This window comes from Hemiscyllium ocellatum, chromosome 4 (assembly GCF_020745735.1).
Source record: "Hemiscyllium ocellatum isolate sHemOce1 chromosome 4, sHemOce1.pat.X.cur, whole genome shotgun sequence".
In the NCBI taxonomy this organism is placed as follows: domain Eukaryota; kingdom Metazoa; phylum Chordata; class Chondrichthyes; order Orectolobiformes; family Hemiscylliidae; genus Hemiscyllium; species Hemiscyllium ocellatum.
Window position 1 is genome coordinate 45259371 of NC_083404.1, and position 15035 is coordinate 45274405.

General features: G+C 40.6%; 1 protein-coding gene across 3 annotated transcripts in view; it reads right to left on the minus strand.

The window, feature by feature from the left end:
* Positions 1–15035, minus strand: part of LOC132813273 (myelin basic protein-like) — a 180591-nt gene that overhangs the window by 16580 nt on the left and 148976 nt on the right. For all 3 annotated transcript variants that reach the window (XM_060823117.1, XM_060823118.1, XM_060823116.1), the window contains one exon: positions 273–380. In XM_060823117.1, coding sequence (XP_060679100.1) covers positions 273–380 — 108 coding nt within the window. The remainder of the gene's footprint in view (positions 1–272; positions 381–15035) is intronic.

Genomic DNA, 15035 nt, shown 5'->3' on the forward strand with positions numbered 1-15035 from the left:
AATATGTCAAATTAGTTTTTCATTATATCTAAAAATCCTCATTCCTGGTATCATACTCATAAATCTCCTTTGAATTATTTCCAGGGCTTTAACATCCTTCCTTAAAGTAAGGTGCCTAGAATCATAGAATTCCTACAGTGCAGAAAGAGGCCATTAGGCCCAACTGGTCTGCACCAACCCTCCGAGGAATTCCCTATATCCCCTGTCTTGATAAATAATTTCCAAGGTTGAAACATACAGCTTGCACACTGTAGACAGCAATAGTTAATTACCATATTCTTAAAGAAGTGGACAACAGCGCTATCATCGGTTTGTCTCCCTGCTCCTTGATGGGCCTTGTGTGTGGTTGGGGCCATTAGCACACTCCTGGTTGCAGGTTCCTGAAATAAATACATTCTATTTTAGTGTGGAAATTTTACAAATAATTGACAACCTAATAAATCGAATACACTTTGAATATCAAACAATTAATGCTCCATAAAACTAATCACTTACCTCACATCCAGCACATGACTTGAGCAATTCAAAGTGTTATTTCATTTCAGTGTGATTTGGACAGGTTGAGTGACTGGGCAAATGCATGAAGTATAATGTGGATAAATGTGAGGTTATTCACTTTACTGGCATGTACAGGATTATAACCTGAATGGTGATAGTTTGGGAAAGTGTGAGATGCAAGTCGAGACTGTGGTGTTGGAAAAGCATAGCCGATCAGGCAGCATCTGAGGAGCAGCAGAATTGACGGTTCGGGCATTGACCCTTCAGCAGGAATGAGGGGCCTATGCCCAAAGCATTGATTCTTCTGCTTCTTGGAAGCTGCATGACTTGCTGTGCTTTTCCAACACCACACTCTTGTCTCTGATCTCCAGCATCTGCAGTCCTCACTTTCTTCAAAGAGGGAGATGCAACAAGGCATTGGTGTCCTTCTACACCAGTGACTGAAAGTAAGTATGCAAATGCAACAGGCAGTAAAGAAGGTAAATGGTATGTTGGCCTCATTGCAAAAGGATTCAAATAGAGGAGCAGGGATGGTCTGCTGCAACTGTACAGGGCATTCTCCTTATCTGAGGAAACTTGTTTTGGCTACTGAGGAAGTGCAAAGAAGGTTTATCAGACTGAGTCTGAAGGTGGCAGGCCTGACCTACAGGGAGACACTGAATCAATTAAGATTATATTGAGTAGAGTTTAGAAGAATGAAGGGGAGTCTTGTAGAAGCCTACAAAATTTTAACAGGGTCAGACACGATTGCTGCAGCAAGGATGTTCTCAGTGACCAGGGAGTCCAGAACCGGGGCGGGGGTCACTGTCTAAGGCTAAGTTTGCCTTTTAGGGCAAACATGAGAAGGAATTTCTTCATCTAGAGGGTGGCGTGCGGTGAAATTCTTTGCCACGGGAAATTGTTCAAGGCCAAAACATTAGAACATAGAACATAGAACATAGAAGGATACAGCGCAGTACAGGCCCTTCGGCCCTCGATGTTGCGCCGACCGAATCCTACCTAACCTATACTAGCCCAATAACTTCCAAATGCCTATCCAATGCCCGCTTAAATGACCATAAAGAAGGAGAGTTCACCACTGATACGGGCAGGGCATTCCATGAACTCACAACCCGCTGTGTGAAGAATCTACCCCTAACATCTGTCCTATACCTACCACCCCTTAATTTAAAGCTATGTCCCCTAGTAACACCTGACTCCATTAGCGGTAAAAGGTTCTTAGTATCTACCCTATCTAAACCCCTAATCATCTTATACACTTCTATCAGATCTCCCCTAAACCTTCTCTTCTCCAATGAGAACAGCCCCAAGTGCCTCAGCCTTTCCTCATAAGATTTTCCTACCATTCCAGGCAACATCCTGGTAAACCTCCTCTGCACTCGTTCTAAAGCTTCCACATCCTTCCTATAGTATGGCGACCAAAACTGCACACAATACTCCAGATGAGGCCTCACCAGAGTCTTATACAACTGCAACATGACCTCAGGACTCCGGAACTCAATTCCTCTACCAATAAAGCCCAGTACACCATATGCCTTCCTCACAGCACTATTTACCTGGGTGGCAACTTTCAGAGATCTGTGTACATAGACACCAAGATCCCTCTGCTCATCCACACTACCAATTAGCCTACCATTAGCCCAGTAATCCATCATCTTGTTATTCCTACCAAAGTGAACGACTTCGCACTTAGCTACATTGAATTCCATTTGCCACATTTCCGCCCAGCTCTGCAACTTATCTATATCCCGCTGTAACCTACCACTTCCTTCCTCACTATCCACAACTCCACCGACTTTTGTGTCATCCGCAAACTTGCTTACCCAGCTTTCAAGTCCTTCCTCTAGATCATTTATAAAGATAACAAAAAGCAATGGTCCCAAAACAGATTGAAGACTTTCAAGAAAGATGGAGATATAGTTCTTAGGACTAGAAGAATCAAAGTATATGGGGAGAAAGCAGGAACAGGGAACTGAGTTGGATGATCAGCCATGATCATATTGAATGCCTGAGCAGGTTTGAAGGGCTGAATGGCCTCCTCCTGCTCCTATATCCCATGTTTCTATGTAGTGAAAAGGATCAGGAGGAGAAATCCTGATTTATCAGGTTGCATTTGTTGAAACAGTGAAGATAAGATTGAATGCCCTGATATTCTCTCATGTTTTGAGCTGAATAGTGTACATTCACCCCAAGACTCACATTAAAAATTTCCAATTAGACAACTGATGCTAGACCTTCCAACAAAGAAGGTGAACACTCAGGAGAAAAGTTAAGAGACACTCACAGACAGAATGGGGAGAGGACCAAGAAAACAAAAACTGGCTTTTTACATTTTATGTTGCTTAGTGATAATAACAGAGCGTCCTTGCATTGTTAGTCAAAGGAGGAAAATGTTTTAAAATGAAAAGAATTTTTACAGCCAGAGTACTACTTTCAAATAGCACACTGTGTACAATTCCAGTTGCCCTTCTATAGGGAGGATGTTGTTAAACTTGAAAGGGTTCAGAAAAGATCGATAAGGATGTTGCAGAGGTTGGAGGGCTTGAGTTATAGGTAGAGGCTGAATAGGCTGGGGATTTTTTTCCCTGGAGCCTTGGAGGCTGAGGGGTGATCTCATAGATGTTCATAAAATCATGAGGGGCATGGATAAGGTGAATATCTAAGATCTTTTTCCTAAGGTGGGGGAGTCCAAAACTAAAGGGCATCATTTTAAGATGAGCGGGGCAAGATGAAAAATGGCCTGAGGGGTGACTCACACAGTATGAAGTGGTAGAGGTTGTTACAATACAACATTTAAAAGACATTTGGACAGGTACATGAAATGAAAAGATGTAAAGGGATATGGGCAAAACATAGACAAATGGGCCTAGTTTAGTTTGGGAAACCTGGACGACATGGATAAGTTGAACTGAAGGGTCTGTTTCCATGATGTACAACTTTATGACTTTATAAACACACAGTGCTATCTCCATGGAAACTCACACAATGTGGAGTAGTGCTCCTTCGTTTAAATTGGATTGCGGTATCCTAATGTGATCATTAATGCAACAAGTGTAAAGAATTAAACAAGAAAAAGTACTATTTTAAAATCAGTTCAACAAACTTTTTCAAAAGGTTACAGCAACATTGTCCTCGTATTGCTTTCATTTTCAAATAAATCCTTGTTTTAGGTTATATTACTTACAGTGTGGAAACAGGCCCTTCAGCCCAACAAGTCCACACCGACCCGCCGAAGCGCAACCCACCCAGACCCATTCCCCTACATTTATCCCTTCACCTAACACTAAGGGCAATTTAGCATGGCCAATTCACTTAACCTGCACATTTTTGGTCTGTGGGAGGAACCCAGAGCACCCGGAGGAAACCCACGCAGACACGGGGAGAATGTGCAAACACCACACAGCCAGTCGCCTGAAGCGGGAATTGAATCCGGGTCTCTGGTGCTGTGAGGCAGCAATGCTAACCACTGTGCCACCATTCTGCCCACGGTTTTGAGATTGTGTTATTCTGATAGCATTATTATAGAGGTTTCAATGTGAGTATGTGATAATCACATGAAGCCCAGAGGCAGTCAGTGCTGGAAAATGTTAGCAATAGATCATTGGAAATTCATTTCAATTGCCAATTCATTTCAATATTAAAAGTCAGTGCAAGTTAACTGGCGTGAGCAGCCTTAATGGTGAGATGTTGAGCAGTACAGTAGAAGGCTATCCAGTTAGTTCAGTTCCATCTCGATATCTTCACAATGCTATTGAAAAGTCACAATCTGAAATACAGATTGTTTCTCTCTACACAGATTCTGCCAGACCTCAGTGGCCAAGTATCTTCTGTTTTAATTAATGGTTCTATCATTCATTAATATCCAATTTTCCATTTGTAAGCTACGAAGAAGGCAGTCTAGAAAAAGAATTGTAGACAGGTAAGATTGCTCCTTCAATATTTTATTGACTCCTGCAATCTAAGCTATATTTGTAAAATTGCTTTATGTTCTGTGACTAAGCAGGTAGCCACAAACTTAACATAGACAAGAAGACCATAATAAGCAACCCATTGCAAATGATGCTCCTTATGGTGTCCAATGGAGAACAGTTCAACTTGCTTAAAGAATAGCTCTAAAGATTCATGCATTAACCTGACTAATGTATGTGAACACACCAATAGCAAAAACAAGGCCCCTCAAATAACCATTAGGCAGATGCATGAAATTCCTTGTTCAGACATTCCCGATGAAGGCGAAGAATATTTTCAATTTCAGAAATTTTTTCTCTGAGGATTTTGTTGCAATTAGAAATTGATGGCGATTCCATTCCATTATTATTTGATAAACCTCCAGAACTTGAACCCTCTAGTCCAGAGATAGGAACACTGCCATAAAAGCCCTCTCGATGCTCTCGGCACATATTAGGCTCATTATGGGCATCTACTTCTTGCCTGCCATCAAATTTCTAGGCCATGGTTCTAATCATCCAAAACTCAGTGGTTTCACCAAAAATATAAACACAGGCAAAAGGTTGAATGATCTTTTGATACTATCAAAACAGATCTTTGATGTCAACATGTCTTACAAAGAACAATCCTTCTATCCCAGCCAAGATACTCTTGAGGGCATCCTCCTGATCCTCAATGGTACCCAAATACAAGTCCAAAATCCATCTCTGCAATTTTAACATTTCACTTCACAAAATGGACTCAATTGTTTCCTACAGCTCTTCTTTTGAAGAAAGGCCTCATTCGTGAAGAAGTTCTTATGCCCGAAATGTCGATTCTCCTGCTCCTCGGGTGCTGCCTGACCTGCTGCGCTTTTGCAGCACCACACTCTCAACCCTTCTTTTGAAGTTGTGCTAAATAGTCCAGCCTGAGATTCTTGCCTCCTTTCTCAAATTTTGAACATAAACTTAATGTCAGTGATGGTGGGCACCATCAACTGTCAGTAATTGTTGTAAAAGAACTGGTCCACTCGTCTTCTCTGACTTGTTCTCTGAAAAGGACAATTCGGGATGACTAACAAGTGTGGGTGTTGCCAGCAATGTCTTGAATTCCCTTGGAAAGAAGCAGCCACCTAGTCAGCACCAAAAACTGCTAAAGACTTAATCACCAGAAAGACAAGGGCAGCAGGTGTATGGGAACACCATCACCTTTAAGTTCCCCTCCAAGCCACTCACCAAGGAAATATATCACCTTTCCTTCACTCTCACTGGGTCAAAATCCTGGAATTCCCTTCCTAATGGCATTATGGGTCAACCCACGGCAGGTGGACAACAGCGGTTCAAGAAGGCAGCTCACCAACACCTTCTCAATGGCAACGAGGGATGGGCAATAAATGCTGGCTGACCAACCAGCGATGCTCACACCCCACAAATTACCCCAGAAAATACTTCCCACAATGTGGATGTTTTTTTCAGTGAAATTCTCCCTGGACACTGCCCCTTCTTTGTCTGCTAAAGTGAGGAGGACAGTGAAATGTACTGCCCAATGTGACGTCCCTCTGGATATAGTAAGACTGGAAATATTGCAGTGGGTGGAGGGATGGAGACGGGAATGTTCCGTGTAGCGAAGATTGCCTTCTCAGTATGAATTGAGGAAGTGGAAGTTACACTGCTTTGAAGGATGTGAGGTGAGGATCGAAGTTAATAGCCATTGTAAAAGGAGAAAGACAGGGAAGCATATGTAAAAGTAGTGGGCATCTTTATGCCTGGCAAAGAGGGATGATGTATGTGAAGATTGGGTAAGATGGAGTAAAAGAATGTGCATTGAAGGCAATGGGTAATGAAGGATGTGTCCTGACCTATCCTCATCAGGTAATTGGTATGTTTTCTGGAATGAATCCTAGATGTCCTGGTGCTGTTGCTGACCTCCTTAGCTACCTCTATCTACCTCTACTCTTCTTTTGCTGAGTGGCCCTCACTGCACACAGCATTTTCTCCACGGTGGCACCGTTCATCCTAGGGGGTCGGCCTGTCCTTTCTTGCCAGACGTCTTTCCAATTGGCAGTATGTCCTTTCTGTTTCCTCAATCCGTACCTCAGAATTCCTCACTGAGGTGAATTGTGCCTTTTTACAGCAAACTGAGTTACTGTGATGTGGACATGTCAATCACAGAGGCAGCATTCCATCAAGGAGTCCAGGAAATCTGTATCCAGCAAGCAGAAGATGCCCAGCCGTTGAGAATATTCAACACTGACCTAGAAAGACCACGGAGTACGAAGGGCTACCCAACATAGGAGATATGGTATAATGGCTCATCTGAAAGTTACAGTACAGTACTCCTTCAGCACCTGCACTGGGAATATCAGTCTATGTTGTGTATTGGTCTGAGAATGTAGCTTGGCCCCTCAACTTTATGACACACAGGTAACTGAGCCAAGGCTGGCATTGAAATCATTGGTATAAGTTGCAGGTACATGCAAGCACCAGATGGTGGCAGACAGAGCACTCTATACCTGCCTTCCTCAGCAGCTTGTATTCACTACTAATACCCTGTAAACTAATGAACTCACGATTTCATGTTCATACAAAATTAAGAACTGACACACCTTTCTTCAAAGAGGCATAAATACTTTGCGTTCATTTGACTCACAGTTACCTCTTTATACCTTCTGCACAGAAACTAGTTATTAGAACAAATGACAGTACTGTGAATCAATTAAAGAGCTATTGAAAACAGTTAGAGAAAGTGTGGACAATCTCGAAAAATCACGTACAATGACAATGTCTTGATAAAGTACGTTAAAAGTGCATGGGAGTGATGAAAAAAACCATAATTTCTACAAAACAAGATGTAGCTACTAAACATTTGACTACTTAATATTGTAAAAGACGGGTTACTAAATTGTAATCTTTTCTTTTAAAAACAAGTAACAATTGGTGACATACAATATTTGTTTTTTCCTGCTAGTCTCCTTTTGGACTTTGTTGACACATTTGAACAGGAATAAGCCGTTCATCCCTCAAACCTGTTCCAGCACATGATGAGACTTTCACTTCTGCATTTGCCTTGGAGGGGACAATTTATCCTTGAGTGCAGTGGCCCTTACTCTAGGATAACTGGAAGATGAGAAAGGACGATTATTTTGGAGCCAGAATGCTAGCAGTTGAACTTAGAATCTGTTTCAGCTTACATTTGACCTGATAACTGGTCAGAAAGTCAAATCATTATCAGTACTGTTGGATTTCCTTCTACCATTCAATCGATCCTAATTTTGCAATAGAATTGTTGCGGGGCCATGGAAATACTTGCTAGTTCGAGAGAGACTTATGTATCATTGAGTACAGAACACAGCACAACACAATTTTCTATCACTTTTCGTTTACTTAAAGATATTTCCTTTACATGTTCATATGAACTGTGGCATTTAGGGTACCTAGCTGATTTTCCACAATATATGACAAAGTTCATTTATATGTCAACATCTTTAAGTTTAAGTGAATTACATCACCAATATTTTAACCAAATGTCTAAATTTTCACACAGAATCCTAATTGATCAAAACTGTCCTTTATCCTATAGCTAATGACACTTGCAGGATAGCTGGGTACAATGGAATCTCTGCATTCCCCAAAATGATCCTGCAGTACAACTGGCATGTTAAAGCATTGCCTCAGGTATATGGATTGATTTGGAATCGTTCTGCAATAGAACCCAGCAAAACTTTCATAGTGTTGTGCTTACAAAGGATGTGGAGGTGTGAGAATGTGTGTGGGAAAGATTTAGGATAATGGCTCCTGGGATGAGGAACTTCAGTTATGAGCATAGATTTGATACATTGAGATGGATTGGAGCTTTGATAGATAGAGGGGTCCAAATAAAGTAGATAAAGAGGAACTTTTCCCACTTGTGTCAAAAATGAAAATGAGAAGGCACAGATTTAAAGTAATGGCAAAAGAAGCAAAACCAACTTGAGAAAACCTATTTTCACACAACAAATGGTTTAGGGTTGGATCACGCTGCACAAGGAGGGTGTGGGGCAGGTTCAAATAAATCCTTTTATCAGATTTAACCTATTACCTGAAACGAAGAACATGCAGGCACGGTGGCTTAGTGATCAGCACAGCTGCTTCATCTCGCCAGGGACCCAGGGTCAATTCCAGCCCCAGGCGACTGTCTGTCTGGAGTTTGCACATTCTCCCTGTGTCTGTGTGGGTTTCCTCCCATAGTCCAACGATATGCAAGTTAGGTGAATTTGCCATGCTAAATTGTCCATAGTATTCAGGGACGTGAAGGTTAGGTGCATTAGTCAGGGGTAAATATAAGGTAGAGGGAATGGGTCTGGATGGGTTACTCTTTAGAGGGTCGGTGTGGACTTGTTGCCCTGAAGGGCCTGTTTCCACACTGTAGGGATTCTAATGTAAATGCAGGATGAAGGTGATTGGCACTCTGTGAAATGTTCATGCAGAGAAGCAACACAGATACAATGAGTTGAACCACCTCCTTCTGCACTGTTACAATTCTGTGATTCTGCGACTTTGAAGTCCCCACAGAAGAAAAACACCCTGCTACAGTGAAGCAGGACAGAGGAACTCCCTCGAGATGCAGAACAAAGAGGCCAGTTGTTGCTAACCATTATTAGAAACAAAAATGCATGCAGCAGTTATGCAGGACAACTTCCCTCAAGTTGTGCAGATTCCCACCAATTTATCCAAGTGCTTCTTTCGTTTTAAGTGCAATTTGTGGATTAGCCATTGATACAACATGCACCCAAAATTCATTGACACATGGTGTACTATTAAGCAACTGTTTCTATCACTAGACTATTATTTGTAACATGGGTGCTCATCTTCTTTAATGCTACATCAGAAGCAACATTGGGAGGTAGTTGTGGGCCTTTAGAGTAGAAGCTTCTTCATTGAAGCTGTTACACTTGTTGCTAGCTACAGCCCTTTCAACAGTCTAAGCTTGTATGGTTTCTGTCACTTACGAAGGTGTAGCAAAGGGTCTGGCTGAAGTGGGCTACATCCAGATGAACTGGCTTCCTGACAGCATAATCCTTGTCCATTGCAATCATCCACTTATTTTCAGATGTTCCCTACAATAGGCACAGATCTGCTTTCCTTAACAATGCCAAATAAGGTTTGCAAAGCCATCTCTCTCAATTGAATTGACACTCAATTTCAGGGTCTGAAGGTGGCCAGTATTAATATGACACACCAAGGATGCAATTTAATGCCTTCCTCCCCATATTTAAGCCCTTAAGTGAGAAGTTAATGCTCAAAAGAGTTTTTCCTGCCTCTAATAGTATTAACTAATCAATCAAATCAATGATGGGGTGAGAGTGGGTGAGGGATCTTGCTATTGTTTCTTTATTCAGACAGTAGTAAGGGCGTGGAACGCACTGCCTGCAACAGCAGTAGACTTGCCAACTTTAAGCGCTTTTAAATGGTCATTGGATAGGCATATGGACGAGAAAGGAATGGTGCAGGTTAGAGGGGCTTCAGATTGGTTTCACGGGTTGGCGCAACATTGAGGGCTGAAGGGCCTGTACGGAGCTGTAAAGTTTTAGGTAAAGTTGTACCTATGGAATATAAACAAACCCTGCCAAGGATCCTCACTTGTTTCCAGGAACCATCTAATATTCAAAGGCAATCAGTGCCTAGTATCAGGAGACAACGATGGAAGACTTTTGGTTTACAGGAATCTGATGCTGGGACAATTGAACGTTTACTTTGGGTACCAAATGTATGGAATAGATTCTCAACCCCTTTAGCGAAATGACTTTTCAGAAAAGTAGCCTCTTGAAAGGAGAAGTTTACATCAGCTGCAATAATGTTGCAGAAAATATTACTGTTTCAAAAATTAAAATGAGCATTTTTGAACCTGATCATCGTTCAAATCTGCTTCAGACTATAAACTGAGAGTGGGCAAAATTCAGAATAACCTTAAAGTTACTAGTTGGTAGATGTGAGCTAACTACTCAACCCTGTTAATTTTTTTAAATACCATAAACATCTCAATTAGTTCACCCCTTAATCTGATATACAAGGAGATAGTCTAGTCTATGTAATTTGTCATATTTTAACAAGCAATCAAGGTCAATACTTTTACAAATAGACAGTGATTGGGTTTACGGGTCATTAGGTAGATATAAAATCTTTCTTCCCCGCAATTTACAATCTACTTACAGGGTTTCATAAATCGGTTTACTACTTTTTTTTAGAAAACTAATTGTCATATGTACGTTCTCTAATTATATGCCCTCCCAATCTTCATTTCATCACTCCAAGAAATTTTGAGAGTAAAATGTGAAGAGGGAAATGGAAGAAGAATGAGAGTAAGGGAGCACCTTGTACAGATAACCACAATGTTCCACAGAAGCAGACTCCTTGATTCTACTTGCACAGATGAAGGCTCAACTTCAAACTATCAAATTGATTTTACTCCTTGTTGGATGCTATATATATTGAAATTGTTTTTACTTGTTTCTTCAAGAAATATATTAAAGATGTGGATAATGCATTGACCACTCGTAACCAAAACTGCAACTATCGAAATGTGGAGTGGAGGTGGAAATTCTGATCGAGGACAGTTTGATGCGACATTACCCTTCTTTATTACATAACCAAAAAAATGTTATACCATTACACAACAATCAAAAGATTCCCGTGCCTTCCTTGCTTCTGTTCTACTTGTAAGAAACATTGGAAGAAATCACAGGGAAACCATCAAGCGAATGCAGGCAAATTTGGGTATAATGAGCTGGAATCTGTGCAATAGTATTAGGCATCTCAGTTGGCTAAGTTTTGCCCTAGACCAATACTATAATAACTGCTTTAAGCACATCTGGACCCACTACCAGAGCATAGGAACGGCATTCATAGCTTAACTCTGATATACACCAAGCATCCCATAATTGTTGATACTAATAATGTGGCTGAACAAAAAAGCGCCTCTAGACAGAACACAAAAAGGGCAAGTGTAATAAACAAGTGATACATATGTGGCATAACATCCAAAAAAATCAAAAGCTAATAAGCATTAGACAAGTCTCTTTTGAGCAATTTTGATTAAAAAGGAACAATTTGAAAATGATAAAGAAAGACTTATATAGTGCCTCACATTGTCAGTAATTAACCCCATGCAATCTGAACAGTAGATGCACTATGCTTTATTTTTGAATCTGTTGAACTTCAGTGATTGTTTCAATATCATTTGACATTTTATTGAAAAACAGATTTAAAGCAGTTGATCCCAACTAGTGATCCAAAATGGACCAAAAGCTGAATGCTGCAATGTAAAGTAAAAAAAAAGTGAATGCTTCTAATTATGAAAAAAAACAGAAAAAAAGTTAACAGACAGCAAATCAGGCATTTAAGCAAATAACTAGACTAATGTTTCAAGTGTAATCCACTTGACCAGATTTGCCTCGAGTTTAAATTTGTCTTCCTAGATTGATGTAAATAATCTGATGTTAGTCAATGGGTGGCACCCTGATCTCTAAATCAGAAGGTTAGGAATTATGTGCCACTTTGTGACTTGTGCACAAAACCTGGATTGACACACCCAGTGTCCAGGGAATGCTGCAGTGTTCGGGGTGATGGTTTTGGGTTTGAGATACTAAATGGAGGCTCTGTCTGTATCTCACGTGTATGTAAATGACCTCATTTTGAAGATCACTCCTTCCAATGGAAAAACAGAGACTTTCTTCAAGTTGTATGTTGAATCTTTCCCCAACAATCAACATATTTAAAACAGTTTATTTGGTCATGGTCTCATTTCGGTTTCTGGGAGCAGACGGTATGTAAACTGGCTGCTGTATTTCAACAGCAACAATACCTTAAAGATATTTCATTGGTTGTACAATGTTTTGGAATGTCCTGAAGTCATTGGGGGCACTCTAAAAATGTATTTATTTTCCTTTGAAGATTTCCAGAAGCTTCTAACAAAAAAAAATTTGCATTTCTCAAGCACCTTTCAGGATCAGACACTGTCCTGAAGTGTTTTCAAGCCACATGACGTACATTTGAAGTATAGCCTCTACTGTAACATAGGAAATCCATCGCTAAATCTTCCAAGCTAATGTCTTCGATATAGTTACCAGAAAGTACACATTGAACAAAGGAAAAAAAAATTAAATTTTTTTAAAAAACTGATCAACTTTAAAGTTAGTTTAGAAATTGACATACTATTAATAAGATGTGGGAGAAGATTTAACTTAAATACTTATAATAATGTAGAAGAATAACTGACAAGAGGAATTTGTTATTGGAAATGCATGCACGGACTCTACTTAAGTATCACAGCTTATCTCAAGTACTGAAGCAACATGAGAAATTACAATTTAAGATGTAGTCGAATACTTTTAACTAGCTCTGAAGTCTAAAAGCACCACCATATCTCCTTCCACAATAGTGAAGACAATCTCTCTTTTTGACTTAATTATACATTAACACACAAAATACACATCCGACTATAAAATCTGAACTTGACTGAAAATACTTAACATTAATAAATGATAGACTTATTTAAAAATATGTTTGAATATTGTTACATGGGAGTTTCAATCATTTGAACATGATACTGATGGGGTTTAAAATTAGGCAAATTATCCACTTCTGAGATTTATAGAGTTGACTGGTTGGCCGTTTGCTATTTCATGTTATTTCAGTGTGATAAGAATTGGTTACAATACTTCTATATTGTGAAAGAAAAGTTAGCCAAGGTTATAAAATCTTAACAAAAATAAGTACTGAAATTGTAGTTACATAAGTGCCTTTTCCAATCTCAGGACATCATAAAGCATTTCACAGCCAATGAAATACGCTTGGAGGGCAGTCACTTGTAATGCCATAAAATTGGTAGGCAATTTGAACACAGTAAACTCCCACAAAAAGCAATGGCATTAAGATCAGGAAATCAATTTCAGTTATGTCGAATGATAAGTGGCAGCCAGCATTCCAGCAAGAATGCATCTGTCAAACAAAACTGAGATAATATTTAATGTCCATCTGAGAGGACAGAGTGGACTTTGGTTTAACAGCCTGTTCAAAAGACAATACAAAAAACTCCATGATATTAGTCATGCTACAGAACCATATTATTCATCATAGCCAGTGACTTCAACCAGGCCAACTTCAAGAATGTGCTAAGATTCCACCAACACATCTCCTGTCCCACCAGAGGTCTGAACATCCTTGACCATTGCTACACAACCAAAGATGCCTACTCTTATATCCTCCAATCACATTTTGGAAAATCAAACAACACCACTGTACCACTCTTCCTGGCTTACAAGCAGAAATTGAAGCATGAGGACCCAGCACAGAAAGTTGTTCAGTGTTGGCCTGAGGAAATTGAAGGGCTTCTATGGGATTGCTTAGTGTCGGTGGACTGGAAGAACTTCAAGAACTCAGCGGGCAACCAAACCGAGTCTGCCACTTATCATTATCATGTAAATGATTATGCCGAAGAAGTTAATCCAAATATTCTCCAAATGGAAACTATGGATGGACTTGCGACTAAAGACCAGGTCTGAGGTTTTCAAGTTGGAAATCCAGGAACGACCTTTGCAAGGCCATCAGGGACGCTAAGAGGCAATACCAAACTAGACTTGAGACCCAGATTAACCACATCGATAACTGTCATTTGTGGCAAGGCTTATTCAACAAAATGGGCTACGAATTGAAGAACAGTATCGTGGGCAACAGTACATCACTGCCCAATGAGCTTAAAGCATTCTATAGTCACTTTGAACAGTTTGGCAGTGAAACAATGTCACTCCCCAATAGCCTCTGATGTACCTGTACACTCGGTCACCGCTGCAGACATTAGATCAACCTTCTTAAGGGCGAACCCACGGAGAGTAACTGGCCCAGGTGGAGTCCCTGGCCATACACTCAGATCCTGTGTGGGCCAGCTGACAGGACTATTCACAGACTATTCAACTTTTCATTATTATGACCGGAAGTTCCCACCTGCTTATAGAAGATCACCTTCATTCCAGTGCCAAAAAAATAATCATGCAGCATTCCTCAGTGACTGCCACCTGGTAGTGCTGACCTCCATATTGTGACCTTTGAAAGGTTGGCTTTGGCTCACATCAACTCCAGCCTCCCAGACTGCTTTGATCCTTTGCAAATTTGTCTACTGATGCCACGGGCCCATGGCAGACGCCATCCCCCTGGCCCTACACTCATCCCTGGAACATCTGAACAACAAAGAATGTCAGACTCCTACTTATTGTAGCTCCACCATCAACACCATAATTCCAAACAAACATATTTCCAAACTCCAAGACTGAGGTCTCTGCTTCACCCTCTGTAACTGAATTCTAGACTGCCTGACCAATGGACCACAGTCAGTAAGCTCAGGTGATAATACCTCCTCCATGATAACCCTCAACACCAGTGCCCGCAAGGCTGCTTACTCAGCCTCCTACTATAATCCTTATAGACATTCATGACTGTGTGGCCAGATTCTGCACCAATTCCATTTACACGTTTGCTGACAATACCACCATTGTAGATCCGATCTCAAACAAGAGACGGAATACTGGAAAGAGATAAAGTGCTTAACAGCTTGGCGTAAAGACAACACTCTCTTTGTCA